The sequence below is a fragment of the Enhydra lutris genome, unplaced genomic scaffold (assembly GCF_002288905.1).
Source record: "Enhydra lutris kenyoni isolate GAN:26980312 unplaced genomic scaffold, ASM228890v2 scaffoldscaffold112, whole genome shotgun sequence".
In the NCBI taxonomy this organism is placed as follows: Eukaryota; Metazoa; Chordata; class Mammalia; order Carnivora; family Mustelidae; genus Enhydra; species Enhydra lutris.
In genome coordinates this window covers 2,047,059-2,065,401 of record NW_019154196.1, presented here as the reverse complement: position 1 = coordinate 2,065,401, position 18,343 = coordinate 2,047,059, and the positions used below count along the sequence as shown (strand labels likewise).

The window sequence follows — 18,343 nt, the reverse complement described above, 5'->3', positions numbered from 1 at the left end:
GCGGGGCATCCCGAGCGGAGTCGGAGCCGAGCGGTGCGAGGCGGGGCAGAGCGGAGTCAGAGCCGAGCGCGGAGGAGCGGGGCGGGACGGGGCGGAGTCGGATCCCCGCGGAGCGGAGAGGGGCGGGGCGGAGCAGCCCAATTGCTGTCGGAGCTGAGCCTGGGCCTAGCAGAGCGGGGCGGAGCAGAGCGGAGCCCGGACCCAGCGTGGTCTGTTGAGGTCGCGCGGGCACCCCGTTACGGACCCGCGCGCTAGCTCTCCGGGCTTAGCGCCAGCACCCCCCCTCCCCGCACAGCTGAGGACCGACTCTGGGGAAATCGACGCCTGGGGGCTGCTCGCCAGGCTGGCTGACCCGGGCTCGCGGGTCCTCGGGGACGCGCGCGCCTGGACGCCGCCGCGGACGATGCTGCTGCTCCTGCAGCTGTGGCGTCTATTGCCGGAGAGCGCGGCAGGTGATGGGGCGGAAAGGCGGGGGCCCTGCGAAGGAACCCCTGCGGCGGAACCCCAGGGGACGCCCGGCAGGGCGCGGTTGGGGCGATCGGAGGCCACTTCCCGGTTTGGGGAGCGGGGCGGGTGAGAGCCGACCCAGGCCCGCAGGTGGCGTGGAGCCCTGGGTTAGAGCCCCCGTTTGGGGCTTCCCACCGTGGCACCCGCGTCTGGCTTAGAGCCCTGCGGGAAGCCGGCGGGACGCGGAAGGCTGGCTGTGACGCCGGCCAGGAAGCGGCCGGTGCCGTAGCTTCTTGGGGGTCCCCGTGGGAACCCCCGTTGGACGCCGCTCGGTTCCTGGGGCTGGGTCCTCCCGGGAGGCGCTGGGGAACTCCGTGGGGGCAGGAATCAGAGCAGCAGGCACGTCCCCTGCCTACTAGCTCGGGCAGGCTCCTGCCCTTCACGGTGGGTGTCCCTGGAGGCTTGACGAGGCGGTCTCGGGTTACCAGGGCGTCCCCTGCGGTGGGTGTGGGGGGGGGGACCGGTGCAACGAGGGTTTCTCTGACCTGGCCCGGAATTTCCATTCTTTCCCAGTTTTAATTCTTCTGACATTGCTACCCGAGCCTGACCTCATCCTGGATTTCCCCACCGCTGCCTTGGGGCCTCGCCCCTCCTGTCACACAGATGCTGGAAAGCTTATCAGCACAGACGGGGAAGTGTCCACTATCACAGTAATACCAAGAGGGGGTCACCCTCAGGCCCAACTCTTTGAAGTGCTTCACATACAAGAAGCCATTTCAACTCACAAAGCAGTCCTCGATTTAATATTTACAAGTTTAAACTAGGGCCCGGGGAGGATGCTTCTGGCAGGATCTAAAGTCGGAGTTCTGAACCTTTTTTATGTCTTGGACCCGGTCTCAGAATGTTTTGAATGCATAAAATGAAATACATGGTGTGAGGGGGCGCCTGAGTTGTTAAGTCAGTTAAGCTTGGGAGTCTTGATGTCCACTCTTGATTTCGGCTCAGGTCATGATCTCAGGGTCCTGAGATGGAGCTCCCATAAGACTCCCCAGGAGTGTGAGGTGGAGCATGCTTCAGATTCTCACTCTCCGGCTCTCTCTGCCCCTTCCCTTCTAGCGTGCTGTCTAAATAAACAAACATGAATAAGTAAATAGAAATACATAGGCTTACAAAGGAATCTAATTATGTTTCTATAAAGCTATTAAAAATTTTTAATGTAGTAGTTAATAGAATTTAACTAGAAATATAAATGTGTGAGGTGTAGTATGTGTACTACTAAGTTAACACCTTAAGTAATAGCCCCAAATAGCAACAATTCCAGAACTGGGAACCAGTGAGAGCAGAGCATATGTCCAGGTGTCTGCAACGACTGTCATGTGATTCAGAAGCACCTGTGGCTTCTGTCCAAATCCAAAGCAAGGGTCCTGCTAATCCCGCACAGCTTTGTTGCCTTCACCATAGGAGAAAGGCTAAATTTCAGCCAGAGTTTTGAAAGTAAAGAGTTCTTTATTCCCTCCAAGCCGAGGCTCCTGAACTCAACAGGACGGACACACAGGAGGATTCAGCCCTCAGCGACCCATGGAAAACATTTGAAAGAGAATCACCTTGGATGTCTGGAAAGATTGAGGGAGAGTTCGGTCCTTGGAACAGGACCCCAGGGGCATGGGCCACTGTGTCTCTGGGCCAAGACTGTGTTGGTTTCCAGGTTCACACAGGCCCCCCAACTCTCCCTGGGTGTAATATAGGGGCATATAGGTGATTCCAATTCTGTGTGGCAGAGGTGGTCACGGGTGTTTGCACATAGGCCCTGTCTTATGGAGGGATTGACCGGGGCTGACCTAAGGAGTTGGAACCCCAAGCCAAGGAGGAGGAGGGAAGGAGGGGAGAGATAACCCCAGGATGTACTAAACCGTAGGAGAGAGATGGCACATGGAGGGAAGGTAGCCAGGAGAAGACCCCCTCACAACATTCCTGGGTACCCCACTTTCACTTCCGAAGTTAGGGTTGGGGAAGTGGCTTTCATGGAGCAGGTTATCATGAGTGCTGCTGCAGGGAAGTTTGAAGTGGCTCAACCTTTAGAATCACCCAGAGGGCTTGTTGAACTACAGAAAGCTGAACCCCCCCTCACCCCCAGCCTGAGTTTCAGATTCAGTAGGGCTAGGTTGGGTCCTGCAGATTTGCATTTCTAGCAAGTTCCCAGGTGGCACTGAGGCAGGTGGTTCTGTAACCACACTAGATTGATTAGCCTAGAATGTTCTTCCCTCCTTACCGAGCCCACTGCCTCGTAACTCACAGCTGGTGAGGTCCCCTCCAGGTTTCAGCTTAGAAGGCCCCTGACCCCAACACCTTCCCACCCCAAGGTGTTCCTGGTGCCTGGGACTTCCTGCGGCATGGCACTCATCAGCCCTGCTCAGCTTATTGGACCTACTTGTTTGTTCAGTTGTGTCCTCCTTGTCAGACCTGAGCTTTTTCAGGCCCGTGACGGTCTTGGTTTATCTCTGTCCTCACATCCACCCCCCACCTAGTTCAGCGCCTGGCTTGTAATAGGTGCTCACCAGCTGTTCGCCACATGGGTAATGCAAGAACACAGCTGAGCAAGTGGACAGAGCTGGGCAGGACCAAGCAGAATGTCCAGGAGGGGCTGGAACAGCTGGGTGGGGAACCTCTGGCAGAGGTAGGGGCAACTCAGCCCTGGCTTCCAGGTAGGCACCGTCAGGCCCTACCTCACAGGAATGCAGTAAAAAATGCCATGAATCAATATTTCTAAAGCTCTGGCACCAAACCCAGAACTCAGCCCTGTTGGTTTTACACCTCCATGCTAAAGAAGTTTCTAGTCAATCCTGAGACAAGGCTCCCCTGTCCCTCTTCCCTTCCAGCGTGCCTCTCTTCATCATTTCATACCATCTCTCTAAGCAGAGACAAGGATGTGTAGGATATTTATTCCTTGAGAATCATACTTCCCTTTTCCATTTCCCCCTTGCAGAGAGCCCCTGGGGGTTGCCCGTGGTGGCCGATGGCCCAGCTTCCTTAGCGAAGATGGTGATGGCAGAACTAACCAACCTAAAGTTAGAAAACAAGCCATGGCCTGGAGGTAAGAGACTGCCCACCTGCTGACAAGGGGGCAAGATGGCAGAGGCCAGGAGCCCCCAGCAATGCAGGAGGGCACCTCCACAGTCTGGGAATCTGGTAGGCTGTCTTTGCCCTGGTGGGGGACACAGAGGCCAGACCCTCTGGAGGGTGCCCCAGGGGGCTTCTTCACTCCAGCTCTCTTTTTCCCATCCCCACCTCTCCTTTCCAGATAGGAAAGGACGAAGGCTAAGCACATAATGTCTGCAGAGCCCTTTCTCCCTGCCTGTACTTCTTTATATTTATTAGCTCGCTGAATGCTCCAGCACTGTGGAACAGGTCAAGTAATTGCCCTCGCCTACAGATGAGGAAATCAAAGCCTGGAACTGTGGAACAGAGCCACACAGCTAGAGAGTGGCAATGCCACGTGGGTTGTAGGAAAGGGGTGGGGCACCTCCCTCCCACCCCCCGACCACCAGTCAGAGAAAGAGGGAAGCTGTGTGGAAGAGGGCAGGACTGCCCCTTTCTCGTGGGGCTGGCGAACTGGCCCAGTGACCAGGACGCAGCAGTGACGGAAGAAAGGGGGGGCTGATGACACACGGCCTGAGGCAGCAACGGGCATGTCACAGCATGTCACAGCATGAGCAGTTTCCTCTGGACACCTGCCATGTGGCCCCCACTCCCTCCTGCTGTGGTCTTACTGTGGCCGGCACTGACCCCAGGCTAGTAGGGGTGCTCCCCCTCAAAACTACAGAGGTAGCCTGATGATTCCTCAACTGCTTTTGCCACACTCAGGGCTGGAGCCCCAGGCATGAGGATCCGTCTTGGATCCAGTTAGCTAGGAGGTACCTAGTCCCAGCTCAGACTGTCCTCCCGGAGCAAAAAGACAGGTGTGGGCAGCCTGGGAGCGCCCCCAGCCCAGAGAGCAGGCCAGGCTCCCAGGACCATCTAGTAGGCAGAGTAGACAGCAGTGGGATTTTCAGGGAAGAAGGAATGGTAGCACCCTGACAAGGTCTGTGGGAGGCAGTAGCTGCAAGCCAGCTGAATGAGGGGGCCACAATCATGAACTTGTCCTTGAATTGTCTCCTGACTCCTGGTATGGGCCCCAGATGCCAGGGTGTGGACCATGGGTGAAGTAGACCAAGGCAGAGCAGATGCCAGAAACCAGAACCCCTCTGGCAGGGAGGGGTTGGCCAGAGACTGTATCCAGGCCATTCCAGGAACTATCTGGAAAAGCCTAGGAAGGATTTGGGAGTCAACCCATTCTTTCCCCCTCGCTGCTAACACTTACAGCTCCTGAGTCACACCACCATTTTATTTTTCTCCCATGTTATTGCAAAAGCCTCAGAACACCAGAATAATACTGCTGCCCCCAAGACCTTTCCACCAGCTTTCCCTTCTGCAGACCCAGAATGCCTCTCCTAGACCTTTACATGGCTCCTTCAGGTCTTTATTCAGGAGTCTCCTTGGGGGTGGAGGGAGGCTTCCCTGTCCATTCTTTCTAAAATTTTAAACCCACCCCTAACACGTTGTATGTCTCTGCTTTACTTTTTTTTTTTTTTTTTTTTTTGGGTCTCCTCAGAACTTACTCCTGGCCAGTCTGTCATACATTTTATTCATTTATCTTGCTTATCCTGCATTCATGGGAGCTTCCTAAGAGCATGCACTTGGGGCCATTGTGCTTTCCCAACATCCCCAGGGCTTCTGAGGGGGCCAAATAAACAGCAGGTGCTCAGAAGGTACTTGCTGAGTGGGGCAACAGGGAGGGCCCTGCCTGGCCATATGGGCAAGGCTGGACAGAGCTAAGCCCATTGAAACCATGTCCAGGGAGGTGTCTGTGGAGGGCAAAGAGTGGGGAGATGCCGTGGGGAGAGGGCTGCTTATGTGTGCCCCCACACAGTGTCAGCCCTTCGTGGGTTCACTAAAGGGCAGGTGCAGCCCAGGGGGCATCGTGAGAACCCGGGTGTGCTGTCTGGCCCTGCTTTTTGCTACTTGGCAGGCGACTTTGCATCTTTGGGGCTCAGTTTCCCCATTAGTTATAGATTGGCACAGCAGTACCTGTCCGATAAAATCGTTATGAGGGTTAACGGAGCCAAAATTTTGTAAAGTGCTTGGGACAGGGCCCAGCACCTAAGTGCTTTAGAACTATTTTGTAACTTTACAAAATAATACATGGGTAGGCGTCCTCTCATTTTTAACCAGAAGTCACTGGCTGTTAAAGCAAGTTAACAGTCATAAATAGTCACATGATCTAGCAAGGAAATTGTCTATCTGTCCCAGAAGAACAACCAGATGCATGTTGCTCCCTTCCCTGCAGGCCTGAACTTGGCTCACTTGTCCTTTCCCACCTCCTCACACTGAGGGAGGAGCATATCAGCACCTCTGTGGCCTCTTTGCTTTAGTAGTGGGAACCCCAGGGTCCCTGCGCCCTCACTCGGCATCCCCCAGGTCCCCATCTTGGAGGCAGCTTGAAAACTGGCACAGCTCTCAGAGGACGTCCTTCTTCCCAGACTGTGCATCCTTCTCTCTGTTCCAGGGTAGCAGGACCTCCAGGGTGCCTAGGTTTGAACTGTTCCCCAAACTCACAAGATACAACAGACTTTGGTCTCATATTATGTGTATTTGTTTTCTATAGCTGCTATAACAAGGGGACCACAACTTTGTATCTTAAGGACGACATACATTTATTTTATTTTCATAGAGTTATGGAAGTCAAAAGTCCAAAATGGGCTTCTCTGGGCTGAGACTAAGGTGCCGTGGGACAGCTCCCTACAGAGGCTCTCGGAAAGAACCCATTTCCTTGCCTTTTCCAGCTTCTAGAGCTGCATTCCTTGGCTCATTGCACCTTCCTGCCTCTTTCTCTGTTCCGTCCTCACATCCCCTTCTGTGGTAGTCACAGAGTGTCCTTCTGTCCCCTTTCGTAAGGAAACATTCAGGGCCAGCGTAGACAATCCAGGAAAATCTCCCCATCCTGGGATCCTTAATTTAATCACATCTACAGAATCCCTGTTACCCTATAAAGTAACATTCATATGTTCCAGGGATGTCTTAGGGGTCCAGAATTCAGCCTACCACACCGTGTGGCCTTAGCTGAGGAGGAGAGAGGACAGAAAGTACAACGTGCATGCTTCCCCATCACCCAGGAGGCAACTACCCAAAGACACAGTCTCTTTGCCCTCCCTCACACCCAGGACAGGCAGCTACTACAGATTGGAGCCAAGGACCAGATGGGTCACCTTAGCATAGAGAAGCCACAATCTCTGTTCCTAACAAAGCCTGTGTCCCTGCTCAAAGCTCCCAGCCCAGGAACACCCCACTAATCTTAACTCGGTGGTTTGTAAGGAAACAGCACCCTGAGAGTCCGTCATTTCCCAAGAGGCCCACACCAGCCCAGGCCTGATGTCAGCCCTTCACTCCCTTTCAACGTTGATCCCTCTTGCCTCACATAAAGTTTCACCAGTGCAAGAACAGAGCTCCTCATCCTCTTCCTAAGCTTAGAAAAAACGGGCTCTGGAGAGAGAATCCAGGCTTCTCTCTATCTAGTGCATGGCTTTGGGTACTGTACTCACCCTCCCCTGGGTCTCAGTTCCTTCCTCTGTGAAATGGGGCCAATCACACCAACGTCTTAGGTTCATAATAAGGATCAACTGTGATAGTGAATGAAAGAAAAGCAGTCAGATTGGTGCAGGACATAGAGCAGTCACTCTCCAAAAGTGACAGCTGTGATCATCATCCTTGCCATTCATGCTCTTGTTTTTTTTTGCCTCTCAATAAAGGCAGGCAGTACCCACTGTGTGCCAAGCATGATGTTCTCCCCAAGACCCATGGAAACAGTGGTGACACAGTTAGATGTATTGCCTGCCCCCATGGAGCCCACAGTTTCACAGGGAATGCAGAGGCTGCACTGAGGGTTGGCAGGTGGAAGCAGGAGGGCTTCCTGGAGGAAGGGACACCTGAACTGCAAGCTGAAGGATGAGGGGCATTGGCCAAGAGAAGAGAGGGAGCATGGCTGGGACAGAAGGAACAGCAGGTACAAAGGGCTAGGGCAGAGTTTGCTGTGGCTGCAACGGAGCTTAAACAATGTGGAGATTCCTCAAGAAATAAAAAATAGAGCTCCCCTATGACCCTGCAATTGCACTACTGGGTATTTACCCCAAAGATACAGATGTAGTGAAAAGAAGGGCCATCTGTACCCCAATGTTTATAGCAGCAATGGCCACAGTCGCCAAACTGTGGAAAGAACCAAGATGCCCTTCAACGGACACATGGATAAGGAAGATGTGGTCCATATACACTATGGAGTATTATGCCTCCATCAGAAAGGATGAATACCCAACTTTTGTAGCAACATGGACGGGACTGGAAGAGATTATGCTGAGTGAAATAAGTCAAGCAGAGAGAGTCAATTATCATATGGTTTCACTTATTTGTGGAGTATAACAAATAGCATGGAGGACAAGGAGAGTTAGAGAGGAGAAGGGAGTTGAGGGAAATTGGAAGGGGAGGTGAACCATGAGAGACTACAGACTCTGAAAAACAATCTGAGGGGTTTGAAGGGGCGGGGGGTGGGAGGTGGGGGGAAACAGGTGGTGGGTATTTGAGAGGGCATGGATTGCATGGAGCACTGGGTGTGGTGCAAAAACAATGAATACTGTTACGCTGAAAATAAATTTAAAAAAATTTTTTTTAAATTAAAAAAAAAAGAGAGCTATGAGGGAGGAGGTGTGCTTGACTCCTCCTTTCATATTTGAATATTCAAATATTGAGCATCTTTTATGTGCCAGAAGCTGTTCTAGGCTGGGAAAGAAGGATCCTTAGAGGAATCTCTGCCCCTGGGGAACTGACATTACAGGGGAGAGACTATTAACAAGAGAAACAGGTAGGGATGCTGGGGTGGTTGAGGGTCTGTCTTTGGCTCAGGTCGTGATCCCAGGGTCCTGGGATCGAATCCTGTATCAGGCTCCATGCTCAGTGAGGAGTCTGCTTCTCCCTCTGCCTGCTGCTCCCCCTGCTTGTGCTCTGTTTCTCTCTCTGTCAAATAAATAAATAAAATCGGCAAAAAGAGAGAGAAAAAACAAGTCAAGTGTACATCCTCTATGTGGTGGTAATGCTCCAGAGAAAACACTAGGGGGGAGTGCTGGGAATGTAAATATTTAATAGAGTGGGCAAGGAAGGCTTCACTGAGAAAAGTAGCATTTGAGCAAAACCTTTTAATTTTATTTATTTATTTGAGAGTGAGTGAGCACAGGCAGGGTGAGGGGCAGAAGCACACTCCCCGATGAGCAGGGAACCGGACATGGGGCTCAATCCCGAGACTCCTGGACTCTGGGATCAATACCTGAACTGAAGCTAAGACAGTTAACCAACTGAGCCACCAAAGGGTCCTGAGCAAAACCTTCCTTAATGAAGTAAGGGAGGGGTGCCTGGGTGTCTCAGTTGGTTAAGCATCTGCCTTCGGCCTGGGTCATGATCCTGGGATCGAGCCCCATGGCAAGCTCCCTGCTCAGCAGAGGGAGGACCTGCTTCTCCCTCTTCCTCTGCCTGCTGCTCTACTTGTGCTATCTCTCTGTCAAATAAATAAGTAAATAAAGTCTTAAAAAAAAAAATGAAGTAAGGGAGGGGCCCCTGGGTGGCTCAGTTGGTAAACATCAGACTCTTGATCTCAGCCCAGGTCTTGATCTCAGGGTCATGAGTTCAAACTCAATATTGCGGTGCACAGTTTAAAAAAAAAAAAAAAAAAAAGGAAGGAAAAAAGAAAAAGAAGATGTGAGCTATGGGTGAGTCTCTGGGAGTGAGCCCCTGAGAAAGGTGGGGTAAGTTTTTTAAAGATACAGCACTTGTTTTTATGGCTTGAGTCAGGGTGAGCTGCTAAATCTCATCTCCAGCACCAAGGTGAATGGATAAGCTGGTGCTTCTAGAGATGGTGGAGAACAAACCTTGAGGCAGCATTTGGACTTAAAGAGATGAGTGGCAGTGTCTCCTGTGGGAACAGGAGGGAGTGGGAAATGCAGTCAAGATGCCACCAACTTGGCAGCAGTGGTTCAAGCTAGGAATTGTGGCCTCACTTTATCAGGAAGCTCTGGAGAATGAATAAATCCACAGAAATTAAGCTGCCAAACAACCAATTTTTTTTTATCATACCTTTGAAACTGTGAGATGGGAAACCAGATAATCACACTTACAGAGAAGAGTGTGAAGTCAGTAAGTAAGTAAAGAGTAAGCCCTGAGTGAAGGCAGAGGGGCAGAAAACTTCCACAAGCCTAAAGTCCACAAGCTTTATCACATGAACTCTGGCCTCAATGTTTGACTGAATGATTGATTCTTTATTTAAACTATTTGGCTACCCTTACTTTTTAACCAAAATCCCCAGTTCTTGCTCTTACTGATGGCAAATACCCTGGTTAGGTTTGCATGGCCATCCCCACCAGTCACATAGTCCTGCAGTGTGGCATGGCACACTTGTGGCAGGGCACATGAGTCTGACTGTCTTATGTCTTCACAGGGACACACTCTCTCCACTACCACTACCTGGCCCTGTCAGAGCCAGGCCCGGACCTTCCCCAGTTTCTGGCTGTAGGCTACGTGGATGACCAGCCCTTCATCCATTATGACAGTCGTGTGGACAGGGCCAAGCCCCAGGCCCCGTGGATGGCAACTGTGGACGCCCAGTACTGGGAGACAGAGACTCAGAAGCAGAGAGCCTGGGCAAAGGTGCAGCTGGTGGAGACGTGGACCGTGATGGGCTACCACAACCAGAGCACTGGTGCGTCAGAGGCTCCCGCTGCCCCACCCCTTTCCTGCACACTCTTCAAGCTGACCCTCTGGGCAGCTGCGCCTTTCCATTAGTGGAGAGAGGCCACCCCTCTGAGCCCGTAAGAGGGTTCAAGGCATGGCCCTGATGCATTAACTCTATCCCCACAGGCAAGAGGGGCCTCCTGGGGCTTCAGAATCTGTTGTGGCTCCTGCAGCCAGCCCATGTGGTCAGCAGAGCAAGCATCCACAGTAGCTTGTGCCCCACAATGCCTCCCCTTCGGCTACCTGGGGTTCCAGACTCCTGCAGACTGACAGAGGTTTCCCTCCCTCACACCCATGGCCAGGCTCTCAGACACCACCTCTACCCTGCAGGGTGGGAAGCCACATGAACTTGAAGCAGGCAGACAGCTCAGGGTGGGAGAGAGAACCTAGCTGAGGAACCCTGCTCTACCCAGTGCCCAGGAGGAATTTAGGACCGGTTCCCTCGGGCCACCCCCTCCTCTCAGCAGGGACAAGCTCCCATCCCCTGCTGGCTGCTGCCAGTGCTGCCCCCTGCCCCAGGTGCCTGGAAACCCAGTCTTAGGTATAAAAGCCAGAGACTGGGAAGAGCTACACAGTAGCCCAGGGGCCCGAGGACAAGCACCCCAGCCACTTTGCTAGCAGCTAGCCTCACATCCGAACCTGTCTTTCACATCTCTGAATTTGGGGTGTGACCCAGTCTTACCATGAGTATTTCTTGAGGACCTCTTCCAACCATAAGGAGCTGAGTTCTTCTGATGGCTCTAGCTATGAACCTAAGGGTTCTCCTGTAAGAGGCGCAAGAGGCTGCTCAGCCCTGGCTGCTCATGACCGTTCCCAGGGGAGCCTTCTTTTTTAAATGCTGCCACCTTGCCCCTCACCCTTCAGAGGCACCCTCGGGTGCTGGGCTTCTCTCCAGCTCTCAGGGATCCAACCCCGTAGCGCACGCAAACGGCAGCCTTCTCACCCACATGTGCAGGCATGCACAGCACCCAGCGGATGTTCGGCTGTGAGATCCGGGAGGACGGCCACACCCACAGCTTCTGGCAGTTTGGCTTTGATGGGCAGGACCACCTGTCACTGGACCTGGAGACTCTGAACTGGGTGTCAGCCAAACCTGCAGCCATGCGGACCAAGAGCTGGTGGGAGACAGAGCGCTGCTACGCTGAGTACGACAAGGCCTACCTGGAAGGCCTCTGCCTCGTTTCCCTGCGCAGGTACCTGGAGCTGGGCGGCCAGAGCCTCACCCGGAAAGGTGAGGTGCAGCCTGTGGCCACACCGCGGGGCCCACACTGCCGTGCTTGAGAGTATGGGGGTGGAGGCAAGGAGGCAGACTGTGTTGCCCTGTCTCAGCTAAGCCCACTGAGCCCCAGAAAGAGGGCTGACTAGCCAAGGGCTTCCTCATGTAGAGCAGAACTCGATCTCAGGCCCTCATTCCAGGCGAGGTGGACCACACTGTGGTCTTGGTAAGTGAGGCCCTGACTCTAGGCCTCATGTTATTCACCCATAGAGTGAGTACATTAAACCAGGCGATTCATAAAGCCCTCCAGGGGCTTAACGTCCTGTGGTTCTCCTTCAGAAATGGACCTCAGGCCCCAGGGGATAGCATTCCTCACTAGGCCAGTCCCTGGACTACTGGGGACTGCCAGGGAAGCTGAGGCCCTTTGCCCCTCTGCTCGCACACACCCTTCATGCTAACCATGCTCCTCAGATCCTAGGTGCGTCCTATACTTCTCCTGACTCCATCCAGCAGGGCTGGAGGGATGGACTGGGATGAACACTAGGGAAGGCGGGTGCTTGGGGGTGCTGTGGCAGAAGCCTCGTCGGCTGCTGGTCGGTGGGGCTGGTCAGAGCATCCAGCACACCATGGATGTCTGGTGACTGAGCAGCGCCATGTGAATCAGCTGAGGCAACAGGGAGGATGTTCCTTGAAGGGAAGGCAGGGCAAATAACATCAAGAGAAGATGTGATTACAAGAGCAGAGTGTGGTGGGTCCCAGCTCAGGCATTGGAGCCTAGCGTCCAGAGCCACATCGTGGCTGGCTGTGTGACCCTGGGCGAGTCACTTGCCCTTTCTGTGCCTCAGTGTCCTCGTCAGTATTACAGGGATGGTGACAATAGCCTTGCCTTCCAGAAGCACCATACTGGTGTCTTACATGACTGTTGAGCACTCTTCCAGCGCTCAGGGGATATCATCTACCTGTCATCTGGTGGACCAGGCAGGAATCTCCACAGACACAGAACCAAACAGAATGTGGAGAGAGAGAGTTAAGGAATTGGCTCACGTGACCATAGAGGACCGGGAGTTCCAAGATCTGCAGCTGGCAAGCCGGAGACCCAGGAGAGCCAGTGTTTCAGTTTCAGTCCATAGACAGGAAAAGACTGATGTCCCAGCTGCAGGAGATCAGGCAGGAGGTTAGACTTTCTGTCCTGTTTGGATCCTCAAGTGATTGGAAGGGGCCTCACTCACACTGGAGAGAACAGTCTGCTTTACTGCATCTACCGATTCAAATGGGCATCTCACCCAGAATAAGGATTGACCAAATGCTGAGGCACTGTGTGGCCCAGTAAATTTGACATATAAAATGAACCATCACACCTGCACGATGTCATTTGGAACAACCCTGAGAGAAAAAAACAAAGAATCAGGAATCCCCTTCAGGCCCTGAGAGCACGGGGGAGTGTGGACAGGAGTCAGGCTGGGCTTAATTCCAGGCTGACTCTGGAGCTACACTCATGACCACTTCCTTACAAAGTGAGGGAAGGACCATCCTTGCCTTCACTCAGCCTCTTGTTAGGCACTTACCATGTGAAGGAGTCACGGGGATGCATGTAGTCTCTGAGAAAACCATAGGGTTTCTGTGAGAAGAAGGGGGTTATCAACATAGGACCCAACAGCCCCACCCAGAACCTTCCCGGAGGTTGGGGACAGGAAGTCACATCCCCACTAAGGAATTCCCAGGATTGTGCCCCTTTGGGATGGCTGGCAGTAGGTCATCCCTTCCTTCAACACTGGTTGAATGCCTCCCCTGGAGAGAGACCTGGTCTCCAACTCCTCCCTGTCCTCCACCCTGGACGATACCAGAGGAGCCCAGGATCAAGCATGAGGAGTGGGCAGAGAGCGGCCTCTCACCGGCCTTTCTCCCTGGACCTCTCTCTGCAGAGCCGCCCATGGTGCAGGTGACAAGACACACAGACCCGGATGGCTGCATCACACTGAAATGCTGGGCCCGGGGCTTCTACCCACGGGACATCTCATTGAGCTGGTGGCTGGGTGAGGAGGAGCTGGTGCTAGAGACTGAGTATGTGGAGACACGCCCCAGTGGAGATGGCACCTACCAGATGTGGGCGGCTGTGCAGGTGCCAGCCAGGACGGAGGACCAGTACACTTGCCATGTGCAGCACTCTGGCCTGAACCACACACTCACTGTGACCTGGGGTGAGGAGCTGGACCTGGCGGAGGGGATGTGGAGGAGCGGAGGAGGGTGCCAGGGTCCCTAGAGATAGCCCCATGGCCTGAGGCTGTTGACCCTTCTTCTCTGCCTTCCTTAGAAGCACCCCCTCGTCAGTGGATAACCAGTGCTGTGGTTATCCCCATATTTATCTTTCTCTTGCTGACGGCTGGAGTGTTGATCTTCATCAAGCAGTACTCTCAAGGTAGGTAGGAAGAAAAAAGGGTGGAATAAAAAAAGTTACCCTCACAGCTGGCCAAGCCCTATAAGGAGAAAGGCTCTGCACCCATCCTTCCAGCAGAACGATTCCCTCTTGGGGAGCAGCAACTACAATTGAGCCGTTGTCCCCCGTCTGTGGAAGAGCCCAAGTACTCCCACCCCATAGCCATCCATCATCCTTGAGGACCCTGCGGATCCCGCAGCCAGGGAAAACCACTAGGCCTGACCTTGGAAGGGCCCCAGAGAGGGAGAAGGAATCGAAGGTAGGGAGCGAGGACCGCCTCTGCCTACCACCCACCTGATCACTGGTTTTGTGTTCTTTTTCTCCCCACAGCCAGGAATCAGGAATCTTGCAAAGGAGCCCCAGGTGATTGTGGGATGGGGAGGGGGAGAGAGGAAGTCCCAGGTGCTCCCAAGCATGGCTACAATGCCTGAGAACCAAAGATGGAGGAAGGGTGGTGGGTGAGAGCTTTCTGTCTCCAGCATGGCCTCATCCCTCGCTCCCTCCCGCTGTCCAGGAGCCAGGTGGAGGGGACAGGGAGCCACCGCTGGGTTTGGGGGAGGGCTGGGGAGCAAGCCAGGTCACCTCCCCACTTCCTCCCTGCAGGTGGAGAGGACCCTCCAGTGAGCCCAGTGAGAGTGGAGGCTGCTCAGCTGCTCTGCTGACACACGTTCACAGTCAGGTCAAGGAGGTGTTTTGTGGGGTGTGGGGGGGCCTCCAGGGCGCTAGCTGGCTGGCCGCAGTGACCCCACTGTGAAGGGCCCACCCCACCCCAAAACGGAGCCCTCTGTGGCACCGTCAGCCTCACTCCAAGCAGTTTGTGCCACTAAGATCACTTTCTTCATCTTCTTGAAGTTCTTTTCCAAGTCTGTCTCCTGTCCGAGGAGGACAGGAGTAATTCCTTGGATGGGCTCTCACTGGACGGTTAGCAAGCAGAATGCTTTCCTGTTTTTTTTCGTTTTGTTTTTAAAGATTTTGTTTTAAAGATTTTATTTATTTATTTGACAGAGAGACATCATAAGCAGGCTCCCCGCCGAGCAGAGAGCCTGATGCGGGGCTCGATCCCAGGACCCCGAGATCATGACCCGAGCCCAAGGCAGAGGCTCAACCCACTGAGCCACCCAGGTGCCCCAGAATGCTTTCCTGTTAAGTGTAAATCCCGCTTGAGTCTCTCGGGCTGTCTCTGAGTTGGGCAATGTGATTCTCACCGCCACTTCCCCAGCATGAAAACTGAGGCTCTGGGCAGTTAGGGAAGAAGCAGAACGCTGGTCCAGGAGTTAAGAGAGCAGCATCCTGACCCTACCTGCAGGCATCTGGATGCAATGGCCAAACGCCTGCCTTTCTGTGAAGTGTGTTCTTGCGTGAATGTGTATTTTCTTTTGTAAAGATGATTAAAGTGTTGGGGTCTGTGAGGGGGTGTGGTTGTGGGGGCATGAGTGGGAGGGGGTCCATGATGTACATGCAGGTGTGTAGGGGATGAGGGTGTATGAGGAAGGGTGTGGTGTGAGGGTGTGTGTGTGTGTGGGGGGTGTCTTTGTGTAGCTGAGGACAAGTGCAGAGGGACAGACAGCTGCCCAGGGGCCTGTTAGCCGAGGGCAGCTGGAGGATCAGAAACAATATGGTCAGTATTTTCCATCCTGTCCTTTTGAATGGTTTGAAGTTTTACAATAAGGGACAGAGGAGCTCCACCTTGTCCCGTGGAAATGCTTGTTGAGATTCTTGTTAAGGGTGTGTCTGGGGAAGGTCCAGCTCCGCCTCCAATGTTCAGTGGAGCAGAAACCCCGTCTCTCCTTTGTGAACAAGAATCTCCTGGGGAGCACACATTCTTGTTTATTCAGGAAGCAGTTCTGGTCTCTTCCACCTGATGTGCAGGGTGAGGGGACTCGAGAGCCACAGCACCGGGACCACTGCACTGTCATAAAGGACACAAGGTTGGGCCCCCAGAGAGGACCCCAAGGTATGACAGACCTTCTTCTGGGACTTCTGAAACCTTCATGTCTGCTGCCCTGGGAGGCCTCAGGCCCAAGGATATTGAAGATCTGTGATACTTAGAAAAGATCCATCTTTCCTGGTGGCCTGAAGGGCCTCAGCAGGGAGCTCTGAACCATCCAAATGTACAGAAATTGTTGTCTTACATGTCTGTCTGTCTGCCTGTCTCTGTGATGCCATCCATGCGTACAAAGCAGGGTTCTGAGCACTTCACAGGTGCTAAGCTGTTCAATCCTCATGGCACGCCTGTGAGGGAGAATTAATAAATCCATGCTACAGGAGAGGAAAGGGAAGCTCAGGGTCCTATGGCTGAAATGGGCGTGTTTAAGTCCAGCTCTGCAATCCCTTATCTGCAGTTCTGAAATCCAAAACCCAAAGAAGTTTCTTCCTCAGCATCCAGACCCAACGTGCAGTGAAATGAGGCAATCTGTGGGCCAGTGTGGCCTTTTCACAGTTTTCCACGGATGTACTTATGTCTGATTACTGTGTGTCGTGCCAGACAACCTCTGGAGATGTTATGTGAGGCTCAGCATCTGTGCCCTGGCACTTTCTAAAACCCAAGGAATTCTGAATTCTTAAATATATCTGGCCTGAGGGGTTTCAGATAAGGGCTTGTGGACCTGTATTAATAAGGTTTTGTGGTAATAAAGGTTTTATTTTTACAGGTGTCTGACAGTATAGTAAAAAAAAAAAAAAAAATTGGTGTACAAAGTGGGTCTGGCCCCCACCTGTGGAAGGGCACACATGGTCTTTCCTGAAGCAGGATAAGGGCCCAGGGTATTAGTGGAGAAGCAGATGATGGAGAGGCTGTTCCCCCCCCGCCTTTTCCTGAGTCCAACTAACCCTTCCTCCGCTAGAACAGTTCACGCCCCGGATAGAATCTGGTCTTCCTGCTGCCAAGGGCGCCGCTATCCTGACCTTCAGGCAGTAACTGCTCTGAAACTGGATTATGAGATCTTGGAAACTCAGCTTCACTTTGGCTTTACTTTGTTCCCTAATTCCGTTACAGCCTAGTTCAGTGTTTTGCCCATGGAATCATAAAATACATTCTGGACCTAAAGGGGCCCTTACACATCTCTACAAGCCCCTGACAATTTGACACTCTCACTCCCACATGCCGCACACCATCACGCCCCTCCCTCGGCCTCTCACGTTAGAGTTCCTCCGGTCCAGGATGTCTGCTCTCTCCAGCGCGCATCTCTCTCCCCCTCTCTCTCCTACTTTCCACCCATACCCCAAGCATATATACTGGTTTCAGTTTGGTGCACCTGCAAAAATTGAGGCAAAGGAACATGATTCAGCCAGCACCCCCTGGCCAGGTAGGAGGTGAACCTGGGCATCCTGAGTCTAATTTCACAGAGGGATGAACAGGCCCAGGAAGTATGGCAGTCTGCCCTAACCCAGGCCTTGCTCCCACCCCCATTTTTGCTTCTCTGCTTAGCAATGGCTGGTCAGTGATCTCAACCAAAGACAGGGGCCCTGGACCCAGCTGGACCAGCCCAGGTGCCTGTCTGCCTCCCTGGTTCTTTCCTCAACACTCCAAGGAGAGAAGCTTGTGAGAGGGCAGAAGGCAGGCACAGAGGAACTTCATCTTAGCCTTGAATGTCTCCCTAGGTGCCCCCTCAATAGTGACCACAGTCTTAGCAGTGGACAGAGGCAAAAGAGGAAGGGAGGAGGGCTCTGAGTACTAAAGGGGCCTATAAACCTGGCAGGGGCAGGACAACAGCTTTTCAATCAATCAATCAATAAATAAATGCAGATCTGCAGGAAAAGCAGCCTTTACATCCATCAGAACATTACCTCCACTTGCTGCTCCTGGGAACTGCTTCCCTCTCTCAGCCCACACTGTGCTGGTCTTGGCTCATGACATGGGATCTCCACCTACAGACCATGCCCTTGCTCACCGAGGCCAGGACATCTCCCCTGTGGAGGAATGCTACTGGCCTTCTAGTCCTCAGGCCACCCCAATGTACCCCTACCTACACTCTACACAAACCTTACCTGCTAACCCTTCAGAGTCCAGTCCCAGAACACAACCTTTTTTAGGTCACCAGATCTAGGGTAGAGTTCAGTGTGGCCTGGCAGGAGCTTACCTGTGATGATGTATCAAATGAAGGAAAGCATTGATTAATAAGTAATTTACATTCAGTGAAGGATATTAGATTCTATGCTCCCCAAATACAAGGCTTTTTTTTCCCCAAAGATTATTTTATTGAGAGAATGAGCAGGAGGGCCAGAGAGAGAAAGTATTCAAAGCAGACCACACTGAGCATGGAGCCCAACACAACCCCAAGATCACAACCTCTGCCAAAACCAAGAGTCAGAACTGTGCCACCCAGGTATCCCCAAATACAAGGCTTCCTTACAAGCCATCTCCAATGCAGCCTCAGTCCCCCCAA

General features: G+C 53.0%; 1 protein-coding gene across 1 annotated transcript; it reads left to right on the top strand.

The window, feature by feature from the left end:
- Positions 1 to 237: 237 nt before the first annotated feature.
- On the top strand, positions 238 to 14,943 carry LOC111139664 (H-2 class I histocompatibility antigen, Q8 alpha chain-like). The gene is given in 10 exon segments (XM_022491990.1): positions 238 to 452; positions 1,021 to 1,094; positions 1,096 to 1,142; positions 3,435 to 3,538; positions 10,016 to 10,276; positions 11,264 to 11,539; positions 12,507 to 12,698; positions 13,447 to 13,722; positions 13,836 to 13,940; positions 14,562 to 14,943. Coding segments are annotated over 10 exon segments (1,443 nt in total). The 5' UTR covers positions 238 to 403; the 3' UTR covers positions 14,621 to 14,943.
- Positions 14,944 to 18,343: the final 3,400 nt, after the last annotated feature.